Source organism: Perca fluviatilis, chromosome 8 (genome assembly GCF_010015445.1).
Source record: "Perca fluviatilis chromosome 8, GENO_Pfluv_1.0, whole genome shotgun sequence".
NCBI lineage: Eukaryota > Metazoa > Chordata > Actinopteri > Perciformes > Percidae > Perca > Perca fluviatilis.
In genome coordinates this window covers 36858102-36880971 of record NC_053119.1, presented here as the reverse complement: position 1 = coordinate 36880971, position 22870 = coordinate 36858102, and the positions used below count along the sequence as shown (strand labels likewise).

At 45.7% G+C, this 22870-nt stretch overlaps 1 protein-coding gene across 1 annotated transcript; it reads left to right on the top strand.

Annotated features, from left to right (window-relative positions):
* Positions 1 to 332: 332 nt before the first annotated feature.
* Positions 333 to 21977, top strand: ccnd2a (cyclin D2, a). Its single transcript, XM_039808013.1, has 5 exons — positions 333 to 738; positions 2176 to 2391; positions 5469 to 5628; positions 12987 to 13135; positions 21664 to 21977. Exons 1-5 carry the CDS (start codon positions 544 to 546, stop codon positions 21835 to 21837), a joined length of 894 nt encoding a protein of 297 aa, XP_039663947.1. The 5' UTR covers positions 333 to 543; the 3' UTR covers positions 21838 to 21977.
* The last annotated feature ends 893 nt before the right edge of the window (positions 21978 to 22870 follow it).

Sequence of the window (22870 nt, the reverse complement as noted above, 5' to 3'; positions counted from 1 at the left end):
TTTAATATAGGCTATCCAAAGATAATACATAATTGGTTTATTTCAGTCTAAAACGACATGTGAAGAAATCCGGTTAAAGTTGAGTTAAGATGGGTTTATTCTGCGCATTGCATTGCGTTGTTGTTCATCTACTCTTGGGAAAGTGTCAGCCTTATAATTGTTTAAATGAAACAAGTTGCCGTGCGTGCCAGAATAGCAGAAAGAGAGACAGGGGTGCAGCATGTTGCTTCTGGTCTATACAGCGGTAATGAAGGGAATTGCGTCAGTGGCGCATGCAGGGCAGTCTTCAAATGCGCCTGATAGCCAGGCGGATGAAAGTAGATCGAGGCGCGTTGTGTGTGGGGAGAGAGAGAGGAAAAAGTTCTCAACAAGGAGAGGCAGGACTACTCTTACGGAGCCCCTGCAGTCTCACTTCGTCTGCCTCTGAATTACTTTCCCTGCCATCCTTTTTGCATTTTCGCTCTGCAACGCCGCTTATACGTCTCCGAGGGAGAAATACTACTTTTTTTTTTTTTTTTACTAAGAAGTGAAAGCACCAGCACCATGGAACTGCTCTGCCTCGAAATGGACACCATCATAAGAGCTCGTCCCGATCCGAACCTCCTGTGCGATGACAGAGTCCTGCAGAGCTTGTTGACCATAGAGGAGAGGTTTCTCCCCCAATATTCCTATTTCAAAGTCGTCCAGAAAGACATCCAGCCGTTTATGAGGAGGATGGTCGCTACTTGGATGTTGGAGGTATACCGAAACACCGAGTGCTGAGTATTATTTCCGTGCTCGACTTTTAAAAAGCCTCCCGATTTGTTTCCTTGTTGCTTTATTGAGCGCTGTTTGCCATTTCATTTGGACAGTAGTCTGCAGATAAGACTTGTAGCTCTCATACCCGACAGCTTATCCCCCCGTATGAACCTAATGTGTCGCTTTCTGTCATTTCTTCGCATATTTTTTATACACAGACGGTCGCGAAGACTGCGTTTAAACGTCGAGCTGTGCTATCCGTGACACCGGAGAATGTCTCTCATAGGCCTATATGTCTCACACGTTGCCCGTGCAAGCTGCCCGTTGATTATTTAATGTTATTATTTTAGATAGCCTGGATATTTCCATGCACACGTATGCACTCCTCAATGCAATGCTGCCCTGCGCTCTTCTAACGCCATGTTGCTTTTTTACAGGAGCGCTTGTGCTTTTTAAGAGGACTTTACAGTGCCATAAACGCAATAACAGCGGTTAAAGCCCATCAGCAATGACAGAGGAGGGTCTTTTGTGTCCGCTGAATATAGGAATTATGTCCAAAAGCGTTGCAAATATTTAAGGTATCTGTTTTAAATGTCGGAAGGGGCGAGGGCCTTATCTTTCCTTTTGGTCTTCCCCCAGTCTCAATGCCTCGCTCTGGAATTATGTTCGCTTTTTGACACCACGTCAACTATTTCTGGTCAACATCCACCTGTAAACAATCTCGAGCCTTTGGGCTTTATTTTCATGTCAATATCGTCAGCGTCCGACACGCTGGCGATTTTTTATTAATTTTTGAAATAAATATATCGGGTCGCCGGTGACGCACATCAGCCCAAGCTCTCGCTACTCTCCTTTTATTTTGACGTTTCATTGCTATTTATCGCGCGCGGATTTGGATATGAATTGTCGGGTATGATACAGAAGACCCCCCTGAACATTATGGTGTGAAGAAAACCGCTCTAGACAATTTATTTCTATTTTTAAATATTTTATGAAAATATGACGAATGAAGAAAAAAAAAGTGTGTTTCCGTGTGCTGCGCTGTCGGGGTGTTTTTTTGGCTCGGCTGATTGTGACATGAATTCATTTCTTATTGAATGAACTGCAGGAATGCGACTCTATTGACAGTATGTATCCGAGCCTTATTTTCATTCTTTGTCAAATAAATCTATTTCGAATTAATTTATGATGTCGCAACCGATTAGGGCTGGGCGCAAATTCTTGGCCGGGCCCCAACTATGTGTGTCATTGAATTGAATATGTGCTCTTAATGTGATTAGACTTTTGTTTTTCGTTTTTTTTTTTTTCTCATAAAAGTTTTACATGCATAGGCTACGAGTGCTGGAAATAACATGGTTAGTGTCGTCTCTGCAGGGTGGGTTTGCTGATTCCAAAATGCTGAACATTGCTGCATTGTCTGCTCTCTATTCCATTCAGGTTTGCGAGGAGCAGAAGTGCGAGGAAGAAGTTTTCCCCCTGGCCATGAACTACTTGGACAGATTTCTAGCCGTGGTACCCACCAAAAAGTGTAACCTGCAGCTGCTGGGAGCAGTGTGCATGTTTCTTGCATCCAAATTGAAAGAGACTCGTCCACTAACTGCAGAGAAGCTATGCATCTACACAGATAACTCCATCAGACCGCAGGAGCTGCTGGTAAGCAACAGTTGTGTGTTCAACACTTTTCACAACATTCCCAGTGACACATATTATGGATTCATGCTGTCATCATCATCAGCTGGTTAAAGCCAGACATAGCCTAGATGTTTTTCTACATTATGTTTGTTTTTGGGCAGTGGGAGGTGGGGGGGAGTTTATTTATTTTTTAAATTTCAGTTGTTTTAATATTTTAATTCCCTTGAAATGTGTTCATTTCATAAGAAGCATCACATACTAAACACCAAGGTTGTTTATCATTTCACTGAGGTCTGTTGTCCAGCCTCCGCTTTGGACCGCCGTCATCAAAGTGTGCATGAAAAAAAGCGAAAAGCCTCACAGTGAATTGTTCTACAATGGCTCTCTTTACTGTACAAAAAAAAAAAAAAACCCTGTGGGCTTTTACAGTATCTGTCAAGTCTGTGCAATGGTCTCCATCGCCATCTAGTGGCAGATATTTGCACAGAGCAACGAGGTCAGCTTGAACTCCAGCCAAAGTTCTGACTCTGTTCCTGTCAGCTAGAGAGGAGAGAGGAGAGAGGGAGAGAGAGACACACACACACACACACTGGGAAATTCAACGTTTGCCTTCTACAGTTCAGCTTTCGTCCAAAAATAACCGTGGATGCACACATTTGTGATATTATGTCATGCTGCGCTATTTTTTGCTTCTCGCACGTTGTTCAACGCTGAAATGAAAGCCTGCCAGTCACAATGATGCATCTAACGGATGATGCAGGGTAGATTATGTGTCATTTGGAGTATAGGGGAGACAAAAAAAAAAATGCCATTCCTCTGCATGCTATATTTGATAAAGGCCTCTTTGGCCTGATGATACCAGCTGCCTTCACCAGAGCAAAATCTATTAATTAACTCAGTTTCACATCAGATAAGTGTCCCCCACTGCTCTGTGGTGCTACATAAACATTCCTCAGTAAACAACAGCCAATCCCACCCATGTTGTGAAAGAGGCCACATATTACGGTTCAGACGTGGCTGATGGTTGGAGGCTTGACTGGCGGCTCTGCTCGCTGCATCGCTGCAGTATATTCAAGTCCCTGACGGGCTGCTGATGGGTTAATTGGTTTCTGATCATTTTCTGGAATGTTATTTCTGCTTGGGAATATTGTGTCAGATTTAATTCCCCCCGCCCCCTCTCTTCAGCGAAGGGTGCAATAGTCGGCGTGTTATAGGTTTGACAAGTACATGGAACGTGCACTGGAAGGAAAAAGCGCTGGGGCCGTTAGCCGGGGCTGGACGCACAGAGAGGAGTACGTCGGCGCTGCGCTTTATAAGGCGCAACGTAACGTCCTACCTTCATGTTCAGTGTGAAGACAAAGCCCTCAGTCCTTGAACTGGTTTGCTGGGGCCTCTTCTCACTGTTTCTGTATAAGGCAGTATTTTGGCTGACATGCAGATACAGGAAACAGATCAGCTGCTCGGAGCATGTGATCTTTTTTTTTTTGTCCTCGTCTTTGGTAACAATTTCTTGTAAAGAGAACCACAATGTTACAAAGAAGGTGTGACCAGAGGAAGGCAGTAGCAGAAGGAAGTGGGTGCCTGCCACTCTGCCAGCATAGATCCTGTGTTGCAAGGTTTGTCAAAGCCTTCGCTGTAGGCTTGAATCTTGCTCGCTGGCACTGATGGGAAAGGGCTTTCGAGAGCAGGAGGCAGCCATGTTGCAAACATCAGAGCAGACACAACTGACAGACCACCGCTGGGGGCTTATGATTTGCATACAATCAAATAATTGAATCTTTGAGCGGGCAGAGGAAGACACCTTTAACCTTTAAGTCAGAGGTGCTTTTATTTTCTCATTTTCTCCCACATGAGTAACTGTGGGTATACACAAAATCCTTGTTTGGGGGGGGGGGGCTTTCCTCCCCTCTATCCATGTCCCTGGCATCAAGGAGATCAGAAAACATTACAAGGCTGAAAAAAGGTCACTTTGATTAGAAAATTGCAGCTGGTAGCAGGGTCAGTGGCAGCCATGTTGAACGGTCTCATGACTGAGTCCATGTGGTCTCTCTCTCTCACTGAAGGAAAACGAAGAGCATCCGTGGTCCCTGTCACAAGGCTGCAGTCCAGAACCAAACCACAACATTTTTTCCCAAATTAGTCACCAACTCTTCCGTTAGTCACCTCCTCCCCTAGGAAGTGAAAGTAACAATACACCCTAAGAGAAGAGAACACCACACCTAGTGTCCCCCCCCCGCCCTACACACACACACACATTACACAGACACACTAGACTAGCACATGTCATCACATTTTGCCAAGAAATCCACATTCCAAATGATTTGTGAAGTATAAAGAAGTTCATTCTGCTGAGCGTGATACAGAAAGGTGCTGATAACGTTAAGAGTCAAGGCCGCTGCTATAAGGGTGATGTTTCCCGTGAAGTCTTTTGAACCACATGTGGCGTGGACGTAGTTTATTTGATGAGTAATACGGGCTAAAGGGTGAGTCTATTGATAAATACCAAAGGGCAGCACAACACAGAATGCATTAAAAGAAAAATAATCACATTACCTGTTGCGACATAAAATGAAGGGTGATGACGCATGGAATGAGATCAGTTCAAATAATGAAACGCTGTTTAAGTTTATATCATAACACAGATTTATTGCTGGGCCTGCTCAACAACGCACAGCCCACACACACACACACACACACACACACACACACACAGTAGAACCTCCGGTGGGCCTCTTTAGGAAAGTCCCCAGATGCCAGACAGACGGACAGGGGGGGGGGGGTAGACAGTGTTGTGAGGTCACCTGAGTTGGTGGCGCTGCTGGTGTTTCTCTGTCCCAGGCCCGGCCAATCAGAGACTAACATAATAACAATAATGCTTAACCTCCTTACACATACTAATGCTAATGTAAGGGGCCAGGGGCCTACAGAGGCCCAGTCACTCACTTTAGGCTGCTACAGTATGTAAATATGTGGTTGTACTTTTTCGTCACTTAATCTTTCTCCGTCATTTTCGGTTATCTCTCTTTGCTCTCTCCCCTCTCTCTCTCTCTCTCTCTTTTTCTCTCTCTCTCTCTCTCTCTCTCTCTCACTCTCTTCAGGAATGGGAACTTGTGGTGTTGGGAAAGTTGAAGTGGAACTTGGCAGCAGTAACGCCGAACGACTTCATCGAGCACATTGTGAGGAGGCTGCCGCTGCCCGAGGATAAGCTGGCACTTATACGCAAACACGTCCAGACCTTCATCGCCCTCTGTGCCACAGGTAGGACACAACGGGACGCTTAACTTCGCACTCGTCTACAACGCGTGTATTACGAACAGATGTTTGTCCAAATGAATTGTGATGTTTAATTTCAAGAACGGATCCAAAAGATGACCGCGCAGAGTGCAAACGTCACCTCGATAGCATATCTTCTTTTTCTCTTCTTGTGTGTGTGTTGCAAGTGACACTGATCATGGATAAGCAGCCAAGTCAAACCAAGCGATAATGGCTTGCATCAACATACTTTCTCGTGTTGCAAAATATCTTTATCTGCACATTCTTCTTTCAAAGCCCTCTCTCTCTCTCTCTCTCTCTCTCTCTCTCTCTCTCTCTCTCTCTCTCTCTCTCTCTCTCTCTCTCTCGATAACACGCGGCAACAGAGTTGTGCTGTGGGCCAATCCCGCGCCCGCCGTAACTTAAGTGAGATACATTACCTCCAATGGGAAAATATTCTGCCTAAAAAAAGCATGTGTCATGGACGATATTTCGGTCTTAGACTCTTAAGTCTGACGTCCATCATTTGTCTTCTCCCGGGCTGGTGTGTGGTCATGTTTTAGAGGCGTATCAGTGGCTTCCAGCGCATCCAGTAACACTTCAAAGCAGATTGAGCCTGGTTGAGGGGCATTCCCATGTCGCACAGGGTCGAGAAGAGGAATGGACAGGGGTGGAGGCGGGCAGGCCATTGTCTTTCTGCTCTTGAGGTGAATTGTTCTCTCAACATCAAACGTCCAGCGAGGCGTGGGAGGGACAGGGAGCCTTTAACATGATCTTAGGAGACGGGAGAAGATGCAGGAGGGAACAGGGGAGGTTGGGGAAAGCCAGAGGAGTGTATTGTTTGTGCACTGCCAATTCTAAGGCATGTCATGTTTTCATATCTCTTTCCCCTGCCGCCTTCCTTCCCTCTTTCTCCCCCCCCCCCCTATCTTCTCACGCCTCCCCGCCCTACAGCTGGAGGACATGATAGCTTTCCCATGTTGAGATTGTCTATAGGGCAGGTTTCTTCTGTTTGCATCACCTCCACATTCAAAGGCATGGGTGAAGCTAGGAAACAAACACTTTGACTTTACTTAAGGATTTAGTAACGAGAAATAATGCACAATTCACCCACAATAAGGCTGTTTGGCACTCCTTTGTTTCTCACTTTCTGGGTGACCCCCACCACCACCAACTCCCTTTTCTGCAGGCCACAAACAGGAATGCTAACTACACCCCCTCATGGGAAACAGCTCCTTGTGCTGACATAATTTAGAGGAGTGTGTGTATTATAAGAGGAATAGATACAAGGTGACAGGTATTTACATCATAACGTGCTGGAATCCCCTGCACCACTTGTGCAATGGATGTGATAGGGTGACAAACGTTTGCAACAAAAGTTCATGTTTGCAAAGGTTCGAAGAAGAAATGCCTGTCTTCTCTTTCTCGGCATCTCCCTTTCCTTCACTCTCTCCTACTGCTCTCTCCTCACCCTGTCTCACCCCGCATCTCTCACCCCTTATTTTGTGCCAGTGGATTAATGTGTGGAATGACAGCGCGTCCGTGATCAGACCTCTTCCCAAAGCGAACATTGTGAAAGACTCAGCATGCACTTTGTCCTTAATTGCTTCAATGAGGCAGTGGAAATACATTTACGAGCCTCCTGGAGTCGTCCTCCTGGCATCGTGTTTTAGGGGAGAGACTTTCTGGAGATAGCTCTGGATTAGCAACAGGCCATTTATCTGTGTATGCTCTCCTCAGACTTGTATCCAGGCAAACAGAGAGTGAGGGCAAGACAGAGAAAGAGAGGAGCGCGAGTGAGTCAACAATTGCATCAACGGTGCATCTGAAGGTCTCTGGGAATTCGAAACCCCATTTGCGCAGCGTTCCCAGCCGTAAATCTTCGGGTTATCTGGTGAGAATCCTCCTTGAGACATCCTCCGAGTGGAGCAGAGAAGGTGAAGACGCAGCAGAAGGAGGAGATCTCTCAGGAGGATTTACATTTGCAAGACAGTTGACAACGGGTCACCTGTGGCCTTGCTATTCCATACAGTCTCATTCAACCCACCACTACTCCCACCTCTGCTGCCCCTATACTGAAAAAGAAAAACATGCATAAAACCACGGCTCTCTGTTTTCAGGCGAACAAGAGAGAGAAGAGGAGAAGTGGAGAATAAGGCCTCTCAATCCTAATGGCTCCTCTCTTTTGATGAAACAGTTCCGTTCGGGCCACTCGGTGGGATTTTGTCAGGTGGCGCAGGCTGGCTCTGTATTAATTAATAACATTGGCTGGTCCATTCAGGACTATGCAAATGGCTTTGGGAGCTCAGCTAGAGGCTGGGAGAAAGGAGACAAAAGGCTCGGCCCTTACATTTCATATGCAGAGCCGTGCGAGGGTCAGCGCTGCGGGGCCACTTGATAGGAAACGCCAGCGTTTCCCTCAGGCAGGCCGCCATATAATAGCCCAGAAACAAGCTCATTAAGGGAGATTATGAACCTCCATTCCTCCACACAGACACCAGGCACTCCGAGCTTCCTCTTCTATTCTTATTCAATTGAGGTAAAGTGGGAGAATGGACGGGGTGCACGGGGCAGACAGATGCACCCCAACCTGTCGGCTGCGGTTATTGAGCTCCGTCTTCTTGCCATATTGGCAGGGATTATGGTTATTTTTTTTTTTATACCGACTCCAATAGCCCTCTCTGTAATGGTATGCATGGAATGGTGACAATAGTCATAGAAGTTGATCAAAAGAAAATTCTGGATCAGGGCCAACCATGCTGTCCAAGAGAGAGTCAAATGTCCTGGTGGACACAATGAAGATTTTTGCTACAAGTTGGGATGTAAATAACAAGCGATTTAAGTAAGAGAAAAGTCGCTCTTTTATCTCAGAATAGTATTTGATTACTTTTTTTCCCCGTGTGTGTGTGTGTGTGTGTGTGTGTGTGTGTGTGTGTGTGTGTGTGTGTGTGTGTGTGTGTGTGTGTGTGTGTGTGTGTGTGTGTGTGTGTGTGTGTGTGTGTGTGTGTGTGTGTGTGTGTGTGGAGACTATGTGGAGTAAATTGATGTTTAACCGGTTAGTTTCTCTGAGACAAACTAATGATTCACTAGCTAACAAAGCTGAGAGAAGGCGAGCTTTCTCGAACTTTCCCTCTTGTTTAACGTCACTTTTTAAGATGAGCTTTAAATTTGAGTATATAAATCCTGCATTTTACACACATTTTACTCACACAGTTGTGCCTGGATTCCTATAGCCTGCACACTGCAAAGTATACAGTATATTTCACTGTTTAGTTTTGTTATACAGCTTCTAACCCTAAAAGAAAAGTTGGATGACATGCTTGCATACGCTTGCGCCGCTGTATTTCCTTTTCATTTTAAAATAAGATATGAAGATATGCACAGAGGATCCGCAAAATGATGACAGATTTACATATTGCTTTTTGTGTATACAGAAGTGACACACTATAGGCAAACATACCAATTTGTGACCAGTCTTGCATTCTAAGATGAGTCATGAGTCCTCTTTTCATCTCAGCTGTTAAGTCTCGCTGGTCCAGAGGCAGGAATGCTGCTCGCTGCTTCCTCTTCAAAGTGGCTGCTGCACGGAGAATCCCCTCCAGGCTCCGCTCCGCATTCTGGAGATGAATGATTCACCTCAGATGTGGTCAATGAAATAGTCTTTACTGGTGTTTGTTTACATAAAACCCGCTTCATGTTTGATGACTCATGACCCTAACAAATTAGCTACCTCCTCCTCCGACAAATTATCATCGCTCCACACGCTCCACTGACTTGAGGAATCACGTCCGGCCTGGCTGCATCGTCAACACATGGAGCAGGAGGAAGCTTCCTGACAAAAATGTGACACACAGAGTGAATCATCGAGTGGCATGTCCTGAGTCCCACCCCCCCCTTCACCTCTCCGGTGTAGTCAGCACCGCACTGTAAATACTGTGGCCAGCTGAGTCACACCAGAAACACAATTATCCCAGCAAAAAGGTTTAGAAATCAAAAGCTTACATGTTTACCTTGGCGGTCACGTTAACCGCAAAGACTAATATTTGTGATTTGATGTAAAGTAAATGTTAGCGGCGGCTAGTTTGACCCAAACATTTTAGTCATGACACCAGAGTGTCTTCCTCTTCCTCATCCTCCAACTTTATTTTCTGATCAGAGGGTTCAATTACTTCAGCTAAGCTGCTAATTTGGTCCAAATCATATTGTTATATATATAGAGAGAGAGAGAGAGAGAGAGAAGAGAGTTTTTGAATATTTCACCTTTTGATCTGATCCCGGTCACTGACGTAACCAACGCCTCAAGGCTGCAGCTGTTACAGCGGAGATGATGGTGCAAGGCTGGAGAGACTTGTCACAGGATGCTACATTAAGGAGGAATTCTGTTTTCTGGCAAATGAGTGGAACTCCCAGTTTGAGCAGCAGGCTGCGTGACTCAGAATCTCCCAAGTTTTGTTTTCTGTTTGTCTCCAGAGTGACAGTCTGGAACAAGAGGTAATGGAATATGACAGATAGCAGTATCAAGTTATTGTTTCTTAATCAGTGGTTTCTCCCCTTGTTGCATGTGGAAGAAGTCCTTCAAGCCCAGTTGGGAAGTTGTTGTTGTTGTTGTTGTTGTTGTTGTTTGTGTGTCTCAAAGAGCTACAGTAGGTGTACCGTCTGAGTAGCTCTCTACAGACCTTGTTTTGACTGCCAGGCTGTGTCGCATTAGCGTACCAATCCCAAAATGCTGTTTGTTTTTTCCCTTAATCAGTCAACAGGCCCTGGGTCCTCTTAATGCTACTCATTTAATAAACAAGGTTGATAAGCGCTACATGTATGGAATACAAGACCCTGATTTATAGTGCTAGAGAGAGAGAAGAGGGCGAGAAGGAGAGTTTGGGCTTTTTTTTTCTTTTTTTTTGGCTGTTGTTCAACTTTCCAACTTTAATTAATTTAACAAGTTTAATGTGCATACTGTGCATCGCAGCCACCCAAGAGGGGTGGGCCATGTAGGGCAGCAGACTGTGTGACCAGAGGCCTTGAGGATGAAGTTTCAGGGGGTGTTGATTAACACAGAGGAATGGAGATGAGGGGGCACGGGGAGGAGAAAGGGCCATTGAAGGGGGTGAGAGGCGTGCAGGACGGGGCCAGCCAGCCGCTGCTCACAGGGAGCTTTCCATCGCAGGCGTCCCCACTCAGCTACATACACTGTTTATCCTCAACATGAATATCAATGAGGGCCTCCTAAAATACGGCCATTCTTCCCCCCCCCACATGCAGCAGCCACCAGGCCGGAGTGTCAGCCTGCATCGGCTGCACGAGCGCGTCCTTGTTCTGCTACAGACCTGTCTTGTCTTGAGTGCGAAAAATCAGCTTGCTGCCCACTGTCCGCCACTCAGCTCTCCCACAAACCTACGTTTGTGCTGTGTGTGTGTGTGTGTGTGTGTGTTGGGGGTGTCTGTGTCTGTGTCTGCATCTTAAAGCATGCAGGCTTCACTGCATTGCTTCTTGCCTGTGTCTCTTGATTGCCTGCCTCATTGGCCGCCAGTCTGCGCTCACTACACACGTACAGTAAATCCGTGTATGCCTTTGTCCTTTTACCCCTCTATAGAAAGTTGTGCACTTACAGCAGTGATGTAATGCTGGGGGGCTTTGTGTGCTCTTTCCTCTTGGCTCGAGGTGGCCTTTAATAAATCGCCCCTTGGCCAAGGCCCAGCGGCTAACACAGGGGTGTATAATAAGTTCATTTATTTGTCAACACTGAGCCCACAAGATGAGAAAGCGCCTGGCTGTGCATGTTAAAAAGGCAGTGAGGGGCTGCCTTTACAGCTATCAAAGGGCCTACCTCTTTGATTCCAGATTTAGAAAAAAAAAAGAAGGAAGAAAAATCTCCTTCACGGCCATCGCGCGCAGTTTGCTTTGCAATTGAATATGGCAATATGTTAATGTGCAGGCTGTTTCTATGCCCCCACTGCCCACTCCTTTAGCCCATAGGTGGCCCAGGAACAGAGGAATGCTTGTGGGGGGTGGATGGGAGGCAGGAGGTGAGGGTCGCTAAAGGGCGACTCTTTTCTTCTTCCAGAAACCTCACAAGAGTCTGGACACAGACTTGAGAGTGATGTGCATTGGAGTTGTCTACCCCCTCTCCTCTCCAACCAAGCCCACCACCTTCCCTTCCTTTTCCCCTTGTTGTCTGGTCGCCATTCCGTCCATTCCTCCCTCCACCCCCCGTCGACCCCCTGTCCAGCCACACTCTTTGTCCAGCCTGTCTCTCTGAATTGGTATCATCAGAGAGGGGATGGATGCTGTGTCTCTCAATTGGGTGAAATGAGGTGATGACTCCGGACAATGGAGTCACACTCTTCTGCCTTCCCTCTCGCAGGCCCGCCACTCTATTAATATGCTAAAAGATAGGAGGGCAGCCAATGCAAACCACTGCCTGTTGTAGCAACAAAGACTGGGGCATGTGTGCCATTCACTGGCCACATCTGAGCAGGCCATGTGTTGTCCAAAAAGAAAGGTAGAAATTGAGCAAGACATAAAGAGAGAATAGAGAAAGGAGCGTGTGTGTGTGTGTGTGTGTGTGTGTGTGTGTGTGTGTGTGTGTGTGTGTGTGTGTGTGTGTGTGTGTGTGTGGAGAAAAACTCTCCCGTCTGTTGCCCTTGCCCTTGCTCTCTCTCTCTCTCTCTCTCTCTCTCTCCCTCTCCCTCTCCCCCTGTATGCCAGTTGCCTTGCCTTTTCGGGCTTCTGGCCCGTTCACAAGCTGTCTCATTTGCATTATGAATGACAGTGAGGGGAGCTAACAAGGTTATTGGTCTTTGAGACGCACGCCTGTGACCACACGTGGAAAAAGGACCTACAGCAGTGAGCATTGGCAGAGGCACTGAGCCTCTTTATTCCTCCCTTTCCAAGCGCTATGGGGCTTTTTTCAGCGAGCACACGATTTACTCAGGAGATGGAAGAAAAGGGGCCGGGCTGGGGGAAAGGGGGGAACAGGGTGGGGAGCGGGTGAGGGTGGTTGCTTTTCAGCTCCTTTACAAGCCAAGTGAACCCTCATTATCCAGGCCCCTGGTCATTAGTGAGCGCCGCGTTCAGACCCGGTGCAATAGAAGGATTATTTATTAGCTGACTGCTAGATTACCAAGTCATATTGTCTCTTGGAGGGACGTATCTGTACCCCTTTTTTGTGGAGCATATGAATTGAAAAGTGCAATTTAGAAACCGCACCAGGTGAATAAAGAATCCAGTTTAAATCAACTGTTTAAGTCATTTAAAGATGTTAGCTCCTTGCTTGACGTGACAATGACTACTTTTTTTTCGTATCATTTACAAACCAATAGCACTGGAGACACATTTAACTCAATTAGTATTTCTTCCTCTAACAGATTTCAGATTTGCCATGTACCCTCCCTCCATGATTGCCACAGGAAGTGTGGGGGCAGCGATCTGTGGCCTACAGCTGGATTCAGCTGACCAGTCACAGTGGGGCGACAGTCTTACAGACCTGCTGGCCAAAATCACAAACACAGAAGTGGTGAGTTTGTTTTATACTCCTATGTCACATCCAGAACACTCATTGCAGCTTGATTGGACGAGACACTTATGTAAATATATATATATTTTTCCCCAAAGTAAGACCTGAGTTTAAAACGCTGAATTCCAGTGTGGCGTTGTTAGTTGTGGTTCAGCTAAGAGCTTGATACTTGCATCTGGAAGATTTGGGGGGATATTTCTGTGTAATATTTGAATGAGGAGGAGTAAATGTTTCTTTGCTGACGTCAGTAAGTTGTTCACTGGTATTTTTCTGTGATTCAAAGCTGAATCAGCTGCTACTGACGTTGGAAGCCTTTCATCTTTACAGTCAGTAACTTTTCCAGTAAATGCAACAATTAACTCATCTTATTTCCACTAAAACACACAGTTTTACAATCTGTTACCGATAACAAGCAAATTCAGTTTTTTTTTCCTACCAAACTCGCAATTTCTTTGAGGGAAAATATCCCTGTTATTAGTGTTCAAAGTTAAGAAATGCCACGTGTTTGTTTAAGTTGTGTGTTTTCAACAGACAGAAGTTGTAATGAGGAAATGTCACACTCAGATTTGGCTTCTTCCCTGGGATTCGGCTTTCCACATACCCATTTTGGGGCGGGGGATTCATGAGAAGAAAGAAATTTTAAATGAGCATCAAACTAAGACCAAAAATGTCTTCATTAGAGGAAATCGCGAACTGCGTCGATATACTTTATATGCACTCTCCTCTGGCTTACACTTGAATAGGTAGCATGTGGCAGGTTTCCTTTCCTCTCCCATCAGTCCGGTCAGCAGGGGCATCGGACTGGGGAGGGTGGGGGGGGGGAGTACTGAGTACCCAGGGCCCTCATGTGAGCAGGGCCCAAAAAGATGCTAGAATGAATAGCTGTGGATGTGGGGAGGGGCCCATAGAAAATGCCCTTCTACAGGGCCCAGAACTTTGTGCTATGCCCCTGCCGGTCAGGCTGCTCAGGCCCCTTCATATAACCAATCCTCTAAATCGAGCCAGGTTGAGAGCATATACAGTATGCTCTGTCGCTGACAGGAATGCTGGCCAGGCCGTTGTGCGGCTGTCTGGGTACAGTGAATGTTGCGGTGGTGGGTGAGTTGAGTCCAAACACAGGCAGGGCCTCTACTGACTCTGAGAAGCCTGGCTTTCATCACGCAGATGTTGAGAGGGCTTCAGCTTGCTATAGCATACTGTAAGGGTGGGCAAAGCTACAGAGGGTAAGGAGAGTGAGACTGTGAAGTATATATATATAAGTAAGTTATTCCTTATTAGTCTCTTTGGGGAAATGAGTCTTGACCCATCCTAACTAATCAGGAGCAGCGGGCAGTGGCCAGGGACCAGCTCCATGTCTGAGCCCACTGCCTTGGCAGGAGTACTCCTAATACCAACCATGATGAAAAGGGCTTTTACTTTACTTTTACTACATTTTTGAGTTCACATGTGCTCATTGCACAGGGAGCAGATCAAAGGGCGTGACACGGATCACGAAGCCTCAGCTATGGTATGTTAAGTTCTGTCCCAAAAGTAGGCAAAGTAGGAGGAGGAAGAAAGCTGCTAAAGTGTGAACAGGACACTGGTAGGTGTGTGTGTGTGGGGGGGGGGGGTCATGCCTCCCTCGCGACAATCGGCCCTCTCTCGTCTCCTCCTATGGTCCATAATGCAGCACTGCTGGAAAGCATGGCTCCCTCTGGTGCGAGCTGTGTGAAGTCTCGCTCAGCGGCTGAGGAAAAACAAATAGCTGACCTCAGCAGCACAGGGCCTCAGTGTGTTTAGGCTGCAAGGTCTTAGACTTGAGGGAATTAAGTCGCTCTGTGTCTCTATGATCAACTCCTCACATTCCTGGATTCAGACAAGCCATGGCTCGCAGTAAACACGGGAAGCAAAGCAGAGGGCACCCTTCCTAATTCAACATATACGAGAGGCCAGCCAAAACTAAACACATAGAGTTTATTTTGGTTTATAAAGTTACTTAAGAACCTACATCAGACGTGTACACCACTTGATATACAACATAACAAACACAGCCTAATGACAGAGGCCCAGGAGTAGTTGTCAGCGTTAATAAGTGGCTTCAGTGCTATTTTTTTCAACTGTTTTATTGAGCAACTTTCACACACAAAAAAGAGGAAATGGTGATCATTGGCCGTGTCATTTTAACACGTGCCCTACCTTCTTTTCCCTAAAGCGGAACCACTTCATACATCAATTCAGGGTCACCTCCTCAACCTCAATTTTGACTCCAGTCATCAGGGTGGTGGAATGAACCTTAAGTAAGAGTCTAAATGTGTACACATAACATACTGTATTTGGTTTTGGCAGGCAGCGTAGAGGCTCGGCGAGATGTTTAGAACAGCGTCTCGTAGCCAGCCGGCCAAAGAGCCAGGCAAAATATGAAGGCAAAGCAAGTTTCGCCAACCTCTGCAGCTGCTGCTGCTGCCAACAGCATCGTGGCCAACGCCACCCCCCTGGCACCGTACTGGCATCTGGGCTATCCAGAAGCTGTGGTTTTCCAGTGGAAATGTGATAGGGCCAAGTCACCATCTTGGGCCGCTGGAAGAATGTGTGTAGCCACACATACAACTCGTGTGGTCAAGAGGGGCTCCCTGTTAGGGACAGCAGACGGGGCTGTGTGCCTGAGAGCCAAGTCCTAATGTGCAGAGAGAAATTATGAAATTGTGAGAGTGTGTTAAGTGGGAGGCTGAACAGGTAACGTGTAGTAACAGTAAGAAATATACGCTAGAATGCGAAATTTTGACTAATTGCATGAAGGCCAAGTGTGTAGAGCTTCCCTTTATTCTTGAATGATAAAACAGGAAATAGAGGTTGGAGAAGTGCAAAGGTTTAAGACCACCACTTCCTAGATTTTGTTGTTTTGAGTCTCTCATTCACCTTTTTTTTTCGGTCAGGGTTAAAAACTAAGACACTTGAAACACATTTCTCCCATTTCTCCCTCTCATCCTGCTTTCATTCCTATTTTTTTAATCACTCGGGTTTCCATTGTGGCCTAAATATCACTGAGATGGATGGATGAGAAATAGAAATGTTATTTTCTGGGAGGGGGGGGGATTCAGTGTGTTGGAGCCAGAGTGCTTGCAACAAAGATGCATTTATTAAGAAAGATTATCTCTATTAACACAGCCTGTGGCGTCACCGCTTGCAGTGTTTCGGCATGCAGGCTAAAGAAAGAGAAAGGTCACATTTTCTATTGTAACTTGTGGAAATTCAAGTCATGCGGTGACTTCTTATTTCCAGTGTCAGCCTCCGGATATTTTGTTTTAGGATTCCCTGAGATCCGTAGTGTGTGTCAGCCTGTGTGTTTGTTTCAGCTGTCTGACCACCAAGTCCTCCCAGAGTAGCTAGCAACTGTCTTCTGTGGTACAGTCAGCAGTTAAAACACATTCCATGGCTTTACACATTTCTTCCTTTTGGTTTTGTCTGTCTGCACGACTTCCCCCCCCCCCTTCCCCTACCGCCAGTGTCACAAAGGCCGCCCAGGAATAATGTGCATGCCTTGATTTGTCAGAAAGACAGATTGGTGCAGTATGATGTTTGAGGTGGGGCAGATGGAGGACCGTAACGACAAGGGAGGATCTGAGGTGGTTATGTGTTTTCCGGGTCAAGGCTGAAAAATAAGATGCTTCAGTATAGCACTACCTCCCATGGCCAACTTACTCAGTTCTATTGGCCCCCTCAGTACACAATGGAGGGAGGATGAATAGAGGATGGATACCCGAACCAAGCCTGTCGGGACCCGGCGGTACCCGACGGGCCGGGCCGGGTTCAGACAGATATTTAGAAATGATGTTCGGGTTCGGGTCGGGCTCAGTCACATCAGCGCAATAAGGCGTTGAACATTTTAAATTAAACCGCTTATTAACGTGCGCTTGTTGCCCCATGTGTGCTCATCTGTTGACATTTCCTAATGCCTTCCTCCAGTTGCTTAATAAAAACGGGCTTTCCACACAAACAAACGTACATGTGTCATTAGTATGAGAAAAAAAAATTAGATTTTAACTTTGTCGGCCTCGGGTAGGGCTCGGACATAAATGTCTTAATGCCTGTCGGGCTCGGGCCGGGCACGGTTACTGCTCTGTCGGACACGGGCCGGGCTCGGACAGATAAATGCGGCCCGATCCGCACTCTAGTACACAAGTACCTACAGCTTCTCTGAAAACAGTGTTGGTGTTTCCAGTAGTCACACATTGAAGCCATTAAAGTTTCTCGAGTAAAGCCCACGGGGCTTGGCATTGGATCCAAACTGCCGCTCTAAAGAGCAGCAAAAACAGGGGGAGAATGTCTTTTAAGAAGTGAAGGCGTGCATTCTTGCGGTAAGACACAGGCAGTTCCTTTACATGTTCTACGCTTTACTTAATTTTCTCACAGGAATTGAGATTTTACGACCAATGGGGCACATGTTGGTGGGAAGATTTTCTGTGTGTGAGTGCGGACACGCCCATGTTAGTGGCCCTCCTCTGGAGGAGATTAAGGGACAGGCGCTGGCCGGGTTTTCTCCATGTCATTGCTGGGGGGAAACATTCCCCCAGAGGCACCCAGCCCAGATCAGTCCAACCTCCTCCACATCAAATCATGCTTAATGGATTGTGACACGAAAAACTCATGGGAGCTAATCATCGGTCGATGCTGGAGAACTCAATACAGAAATTACTTCATGCAAACTTCAGATATCAGCAAAACCCCTCTCGGCCAGAGATGGGAGTAAGTCACACATGTGCAAGTCGCAAGCAAGTCTCAAGTCTTAACCTTCAAGTCTCAAGCAAGTCCAAGTCATTTTTTGTGACAATCAAGCAAGTCAAGTCAAGTCATAGCTTTGGTCAAGCAAGTCACAAGTCAAGTCATACAAAAGTTTCCATTTTTAAACAAGCTAAAGACAGTGGTTATGAACTGCTGGAGTTTTATTTGCATTTTTTACTCAAAAGACTTTGTGTCCACATACATCTGAAGAGTTTAAATTAACACAGATAAAAAAAAATCACAGCCTAAAACTGATATTAGGCCAACAATAAATCAATATTGTTCAATGTGCCTCAAACATGACATTAAATCATGAAATTCCTTCAAACAATTAAAGTATAATGGTTCCTAAGTCAAATAATATTCTTCAAACATGCCTCACTTTTATGAGACAGAAACACATCCTTTAACCTTTCCTTCTCTTAAAGAACAAAACACATTCTTTGAGAGTAGCTGAATCCCACCACCTTTGCTTATCACATGGAATGGAAAGTATATGTTGATATTTGTCAGTGTATTTGTGAGTGAATGTGTGCGTGTTTGAGAGAGTGAGTGAAAAGTTATTAATATTGGTGAGTGAATGTGCGTGTGTGTGAGAGTGCAGAGTGTGTTGTATGTGTGCCTAGCTTTATTCACATACTTACGTCTGCATGTGTGTGTGTTTATGAGAGAGAGAGAGAGAGAGAGAGAGAGAGAGAGAGAGAGAGAGAGGTTTGTGTTGTGTGTGTAGTCCTATGTGTGCCTAGTTTTATTCGCTCTACCGCCACCTTGAACAAAGAGGGGAGGGTGTGCTTATTCATGGCCAAAAACTGAAGGGACTTCTGTCCATCACAAACGTCCAAATAGTTGTTCAGCTGAATATGGGGACTGGAACCCGAATCTCTCCCGATTTGAAGTGTCTGATGAAATTCGACGTCGGAAATAAGTACTGCAGACCTTGCAAACTGCCGTTTCTTTTTTTTTCTTTGCCTGGTCATATGTGTAATCCTTATAGCCAAACTTTATTATTTTCTAGGCGGCGATTTATGTTTTCCTCCGTGGGTGCTCACACGCGCACAGTAGGCCTAGCCTATAAGCTATCTTTCAACTCAGGACAGCGCCACTTCTCACAAATACAGATAGGATCGGAGATGAAAAGTTGAACTGGCACGTAGCCGATCAGCGTGTCGGGAAATGCCACCGACATAACCAATCACACTATGACAGACGCTCCACAACTGCAGTGTTTAATTTTAGATTAACGTAAAAATGAACTGGCAGTCTGGCACTCGTGGGCGGTCAGTATTTTCCGTGGGTGCTCCGGAGCTCGAGCACCCACGGTATCGGCGCCCATGAGAGGGATCCATGACGTTAGGCTACTAGCCATAGCCAGTGTTGTTTACTGACGGTCTGCCGCCGCGCGCCGCGTCATCATATCAACGGTTCCTGCGCATGCAACAGCACTCAAATCGTAAAGTTAACTCCTCCTCGATATCAGAGGGGGAAAAATATATTTATTAAACAGAAAATCAAGTCATTTCAAGTCATTTGACTCAAGTCTAAGTCAAGTCTCAAGTCATGAATATCAAGTCAAAGTCAAGTCGAGTCTTTTATGAATGTTAATCAAGCAAGTCTCAAGTCCTAAAATTTGCGACTCGAGTCTAACTCGAGTCAAGTCATGTGACTCGAGTCCCCCATGTCTGCTCTCGGCTGAGTCATTTCGTCAGTGGTCGTTTAAAGAGACTCGTCTTGTAAAGAAATCCTCCGTAACATTGTCCACATGTAAAGAATTTTCACAAAGTCTTGAAAGTTGGGTTAGAAGTCAAAAAACGCATGTACTTTCCCTTTGGCAACACGGTAAATGTCTGTGACACACTGTGACCTTTTGCAGAAGAGCAGTTCTGATGTGAGTGAGGCCTCAGTTCTCATTTCATCAAGGCCCAGCGGCACCAGAAGCTGTAACACAGGCTCAAACTGTGGCCCATCAGGTTTAAATTAGCTGTTAATTTCTAAAGAATGTTTCCCCCGCTCCACAAGCGGTACACTTTCACCCATCCCTCCGGCCTTGAGGCGCTCTCAGTCATGTTTCCCACAGACACTTGGTGCTTTAAGGCAGGGGGTTATGCATGTGTGTGCAGAGCTGAAAGCAAGGAACTGGGCTTCAGTTGTGTTATACAGCAGTATTCACCACCAGAGAGCAGTGTTTACGCTCCATCAGCTCTTTCAGACAGGGACTTTCTTATTAGCTTTTAACTGTTGTCAGTTTGCTCTTACTCCTGAATATCTTTGGCCACCGCAGTTCCTCACTCCAAAAAAGCATTTTGACCTTTCTCCGACACTCCTGCTAACAACCCATTTTAGCACCGCTCTCCCCTTTACCCTCCCTCACGTCTCCCCCTCCCCAGTGAGTTGCTCTCTCTTCATGCTCTATGCTGTCCCCTCTGTCAACCCTCCATCAGGGAAGGATATGAGGGCTCAGCGCTGTTGAGAGGCTCCTCTCCCAGGTGGATTCTCAGATTGCCGCGGCGGCCTTTGATGGTGAAAGGCGAGCCGGCCAGGTCTCAGATGGATCCCCTGCAGGCAGGCAGGCACACAGACTGGCTCTCGTTAAAAAAGCACCACCTTTGTGTTCCCACAGGAGGTGGATGTAATTAACATAGCTTTAGTACTACCTGTGTTTTCAGCCGCCGTTGTCAAGGCTACTTCTGTTTGGGTTTTGTGTGTGTTTGGGAATGGCAGAGGTGGTGGGACAGGTGGGTGGTTGGATGGGGGGGAGGCAGTGGGGTGCGCCTGTTAATGCATATGTGTGTATGTGCACATGAGCACTATAAGGGTGGTGTTCAGTGCGCAACCCTGGTGGGCTGATGTAATGCTGGGGTATGGTCCGTGTCTGTGCTCAGCCTTGGCAGTAGCTACAGCAACTAGAATGGCGGTGGTCATTTAAAACCCCTGGCCTAACCCTGCCCAGGGGCCCCTCTTCTGTCACACCAGGGGCCCCTCTGCTCCATCACCAGGGGCCCCTCTGCTCCCTGTTTCTCATGCATTGACTCAAGTTTTCAGATTTTTCCTGTTACTCGTGATGATATAGTTGCAGAAACCAATTTCCCCACTGAGCAACCACGGTACCAGTGGTGGAATGTAACTAAGTACATTTACTCACATATTGTGCTTAAGTACAAATTTGAGGTACTTGTACTTTACTTGTCTTTTCATGCCACTTTAAACTTCTACTCCACTACATTTCAAAAGGAAATATTGTACTTTTTACTCCACTACAATCTGACCGCTTAAGTTACTAGTTACTTTACAAATTACAAAATAATTGCACACATAACACATTCAGTAGTTCATAAAATAATAACAATATATAGGCCTACAAGTACAGTTGAAATGATTAGACGATTGAAGACTTAGTCGATTGACAGAACAGTTTGGATCGTGTGAGGATTTTTCTGCGTTGAGTACGTTTTACTTTTAATACTTAAAAGTAAGTACATTTTCCTGATGATACTTAAAGTAACTTTTACTTGTAACAGAGTATTTTTAACAGTGTGGTAGTAGTACTTTTACTTAAGTAAAGGATCTGAATACTTCTTCCACCGCTGCGTGGTACAACATGTTTTGATCCGGTCTGCACCCCTTGATGAAAGGCAAGCTCAACAACCTTCTAGCTGCCTCTACTATGTTGAAAAGGACACATGACCAAGAAAGTTCAGTTGAATGGATTTGGAAATGTTAGCAGATTGAAATGTATATATGTTTACAGCTTGTCCTCCCTTCTCTTGTTGCAGGATGTTCTCAAAGAGTGCCAGGAGCAGATTGAGCGCGTGTTGGTGAGCAGCCTGCGCGAGGGGCGGCAGCAGCAGCAGCAGCAGCAGCAGACGCAGAGAGGCCCCAGCGGGAAAGGCCTGGACGAGCTCGACCAATCCTCCACACCGACAGACGTCCGTGATGTCAACTTGTGAACCACCAGAGGGCACCCATTGCACGGGATTTACAAAAACAAAAAAAAAGCATCATGAAAAAAAAACATCAATTTCTTAAAAGCAGAAAAAAAAAGAACAAAAGAACAAAAAATGCTAAAAACACAAGCCCTTTAAAAGAAAAAGAACAATGCTTGCTAGTTTTTTTTTTTTTTTTTTGTGTAGATTTTCTGTTCTTCAAGTCAAAAAAAAACAACACCACCTGCCCACGAAATAGATTTTCTATGATGTTGTAGTCTAAAAGCAACAAATTTGATACAGCGTGAAGCTCCGTGGTGCCTTGGATATACAGAAGGGAAGCCAATCATATTTGCATTCTGCCTTTTGATTATATAGTATGGTCTTTAAGTTATATTTTAACCATAGCTTGATAATGAGGCCGTTACGGTAGAAGTTCTGAAAACCATTCAAAAATTACATGGGATCCCAGTGTTTTATTTCTCTGTTTGGTTTTATATGAATATTATCACTATTACATTGGTGGCTGGTGTAGGAGAGGGCACGAGCTTCTCGACCATCACAAGGTCCACATGAGACAGACAGAAGAAGCCGTGAGAACATTATGCTACAAGTTGGTGGGTCCCAATTCCATGGAAGACGGGATGATAATAATTATTAGTAGTCTTAGTAATTATTATTATTATTATTAATATTATTATTGGACATATTTTGGAACGGAGTAGTAGAGATCAATAAGCTCCTTTTGTCAGGCTGCTTGTGTGTGTCAGTTTGTGGGTGCACTGTGCAAGCGTGTGTGTTTGTGAGTGTGTGTGTGTGTGTGTGTGTGTGTGTCTGTGTGTGTGTGTTGTGTGTGCGTGTGCGTGCGTGTGCTACAATGTGATCCTGTATCTATATTAGCAGTGTGCATTCTATGGTGTGAGGCACTTGAGCAAAGTCAAGTCGTAGACTTAACGGTTCTGTTTTTAAAGACTATGGCGAAGCGGAGGCTACACATACTTTGTCCGTCCGTATAACAGGGCATCTATGCTATATCACTGCCATCATGCATTACCAA

Bases quoted from the DNA above. Each gene is read 5' to 3' on its own strand.
- ccnd2a (XM_039808013.1), top strand. From the start codon at position 544: ATGGAACTGCTCTGCCTCGAAATGGACACCATCATAAGAGCTCGTCCC. The intron at 739-2,175 runs GTATACCGAAAC...TATTCCATTCAG, and splicing joins TCGCTACTTGGATGTTGGAG to GTTTGCGAGGAGCAGAAGTG. The intron at 13,136-21,663 runs GTGAGTTTGTTT...CTCTTGTTGCAG, and splicing joins AAATCACAAACACAGAAGTG to GATGTTCTCAAAGAGTGCCA.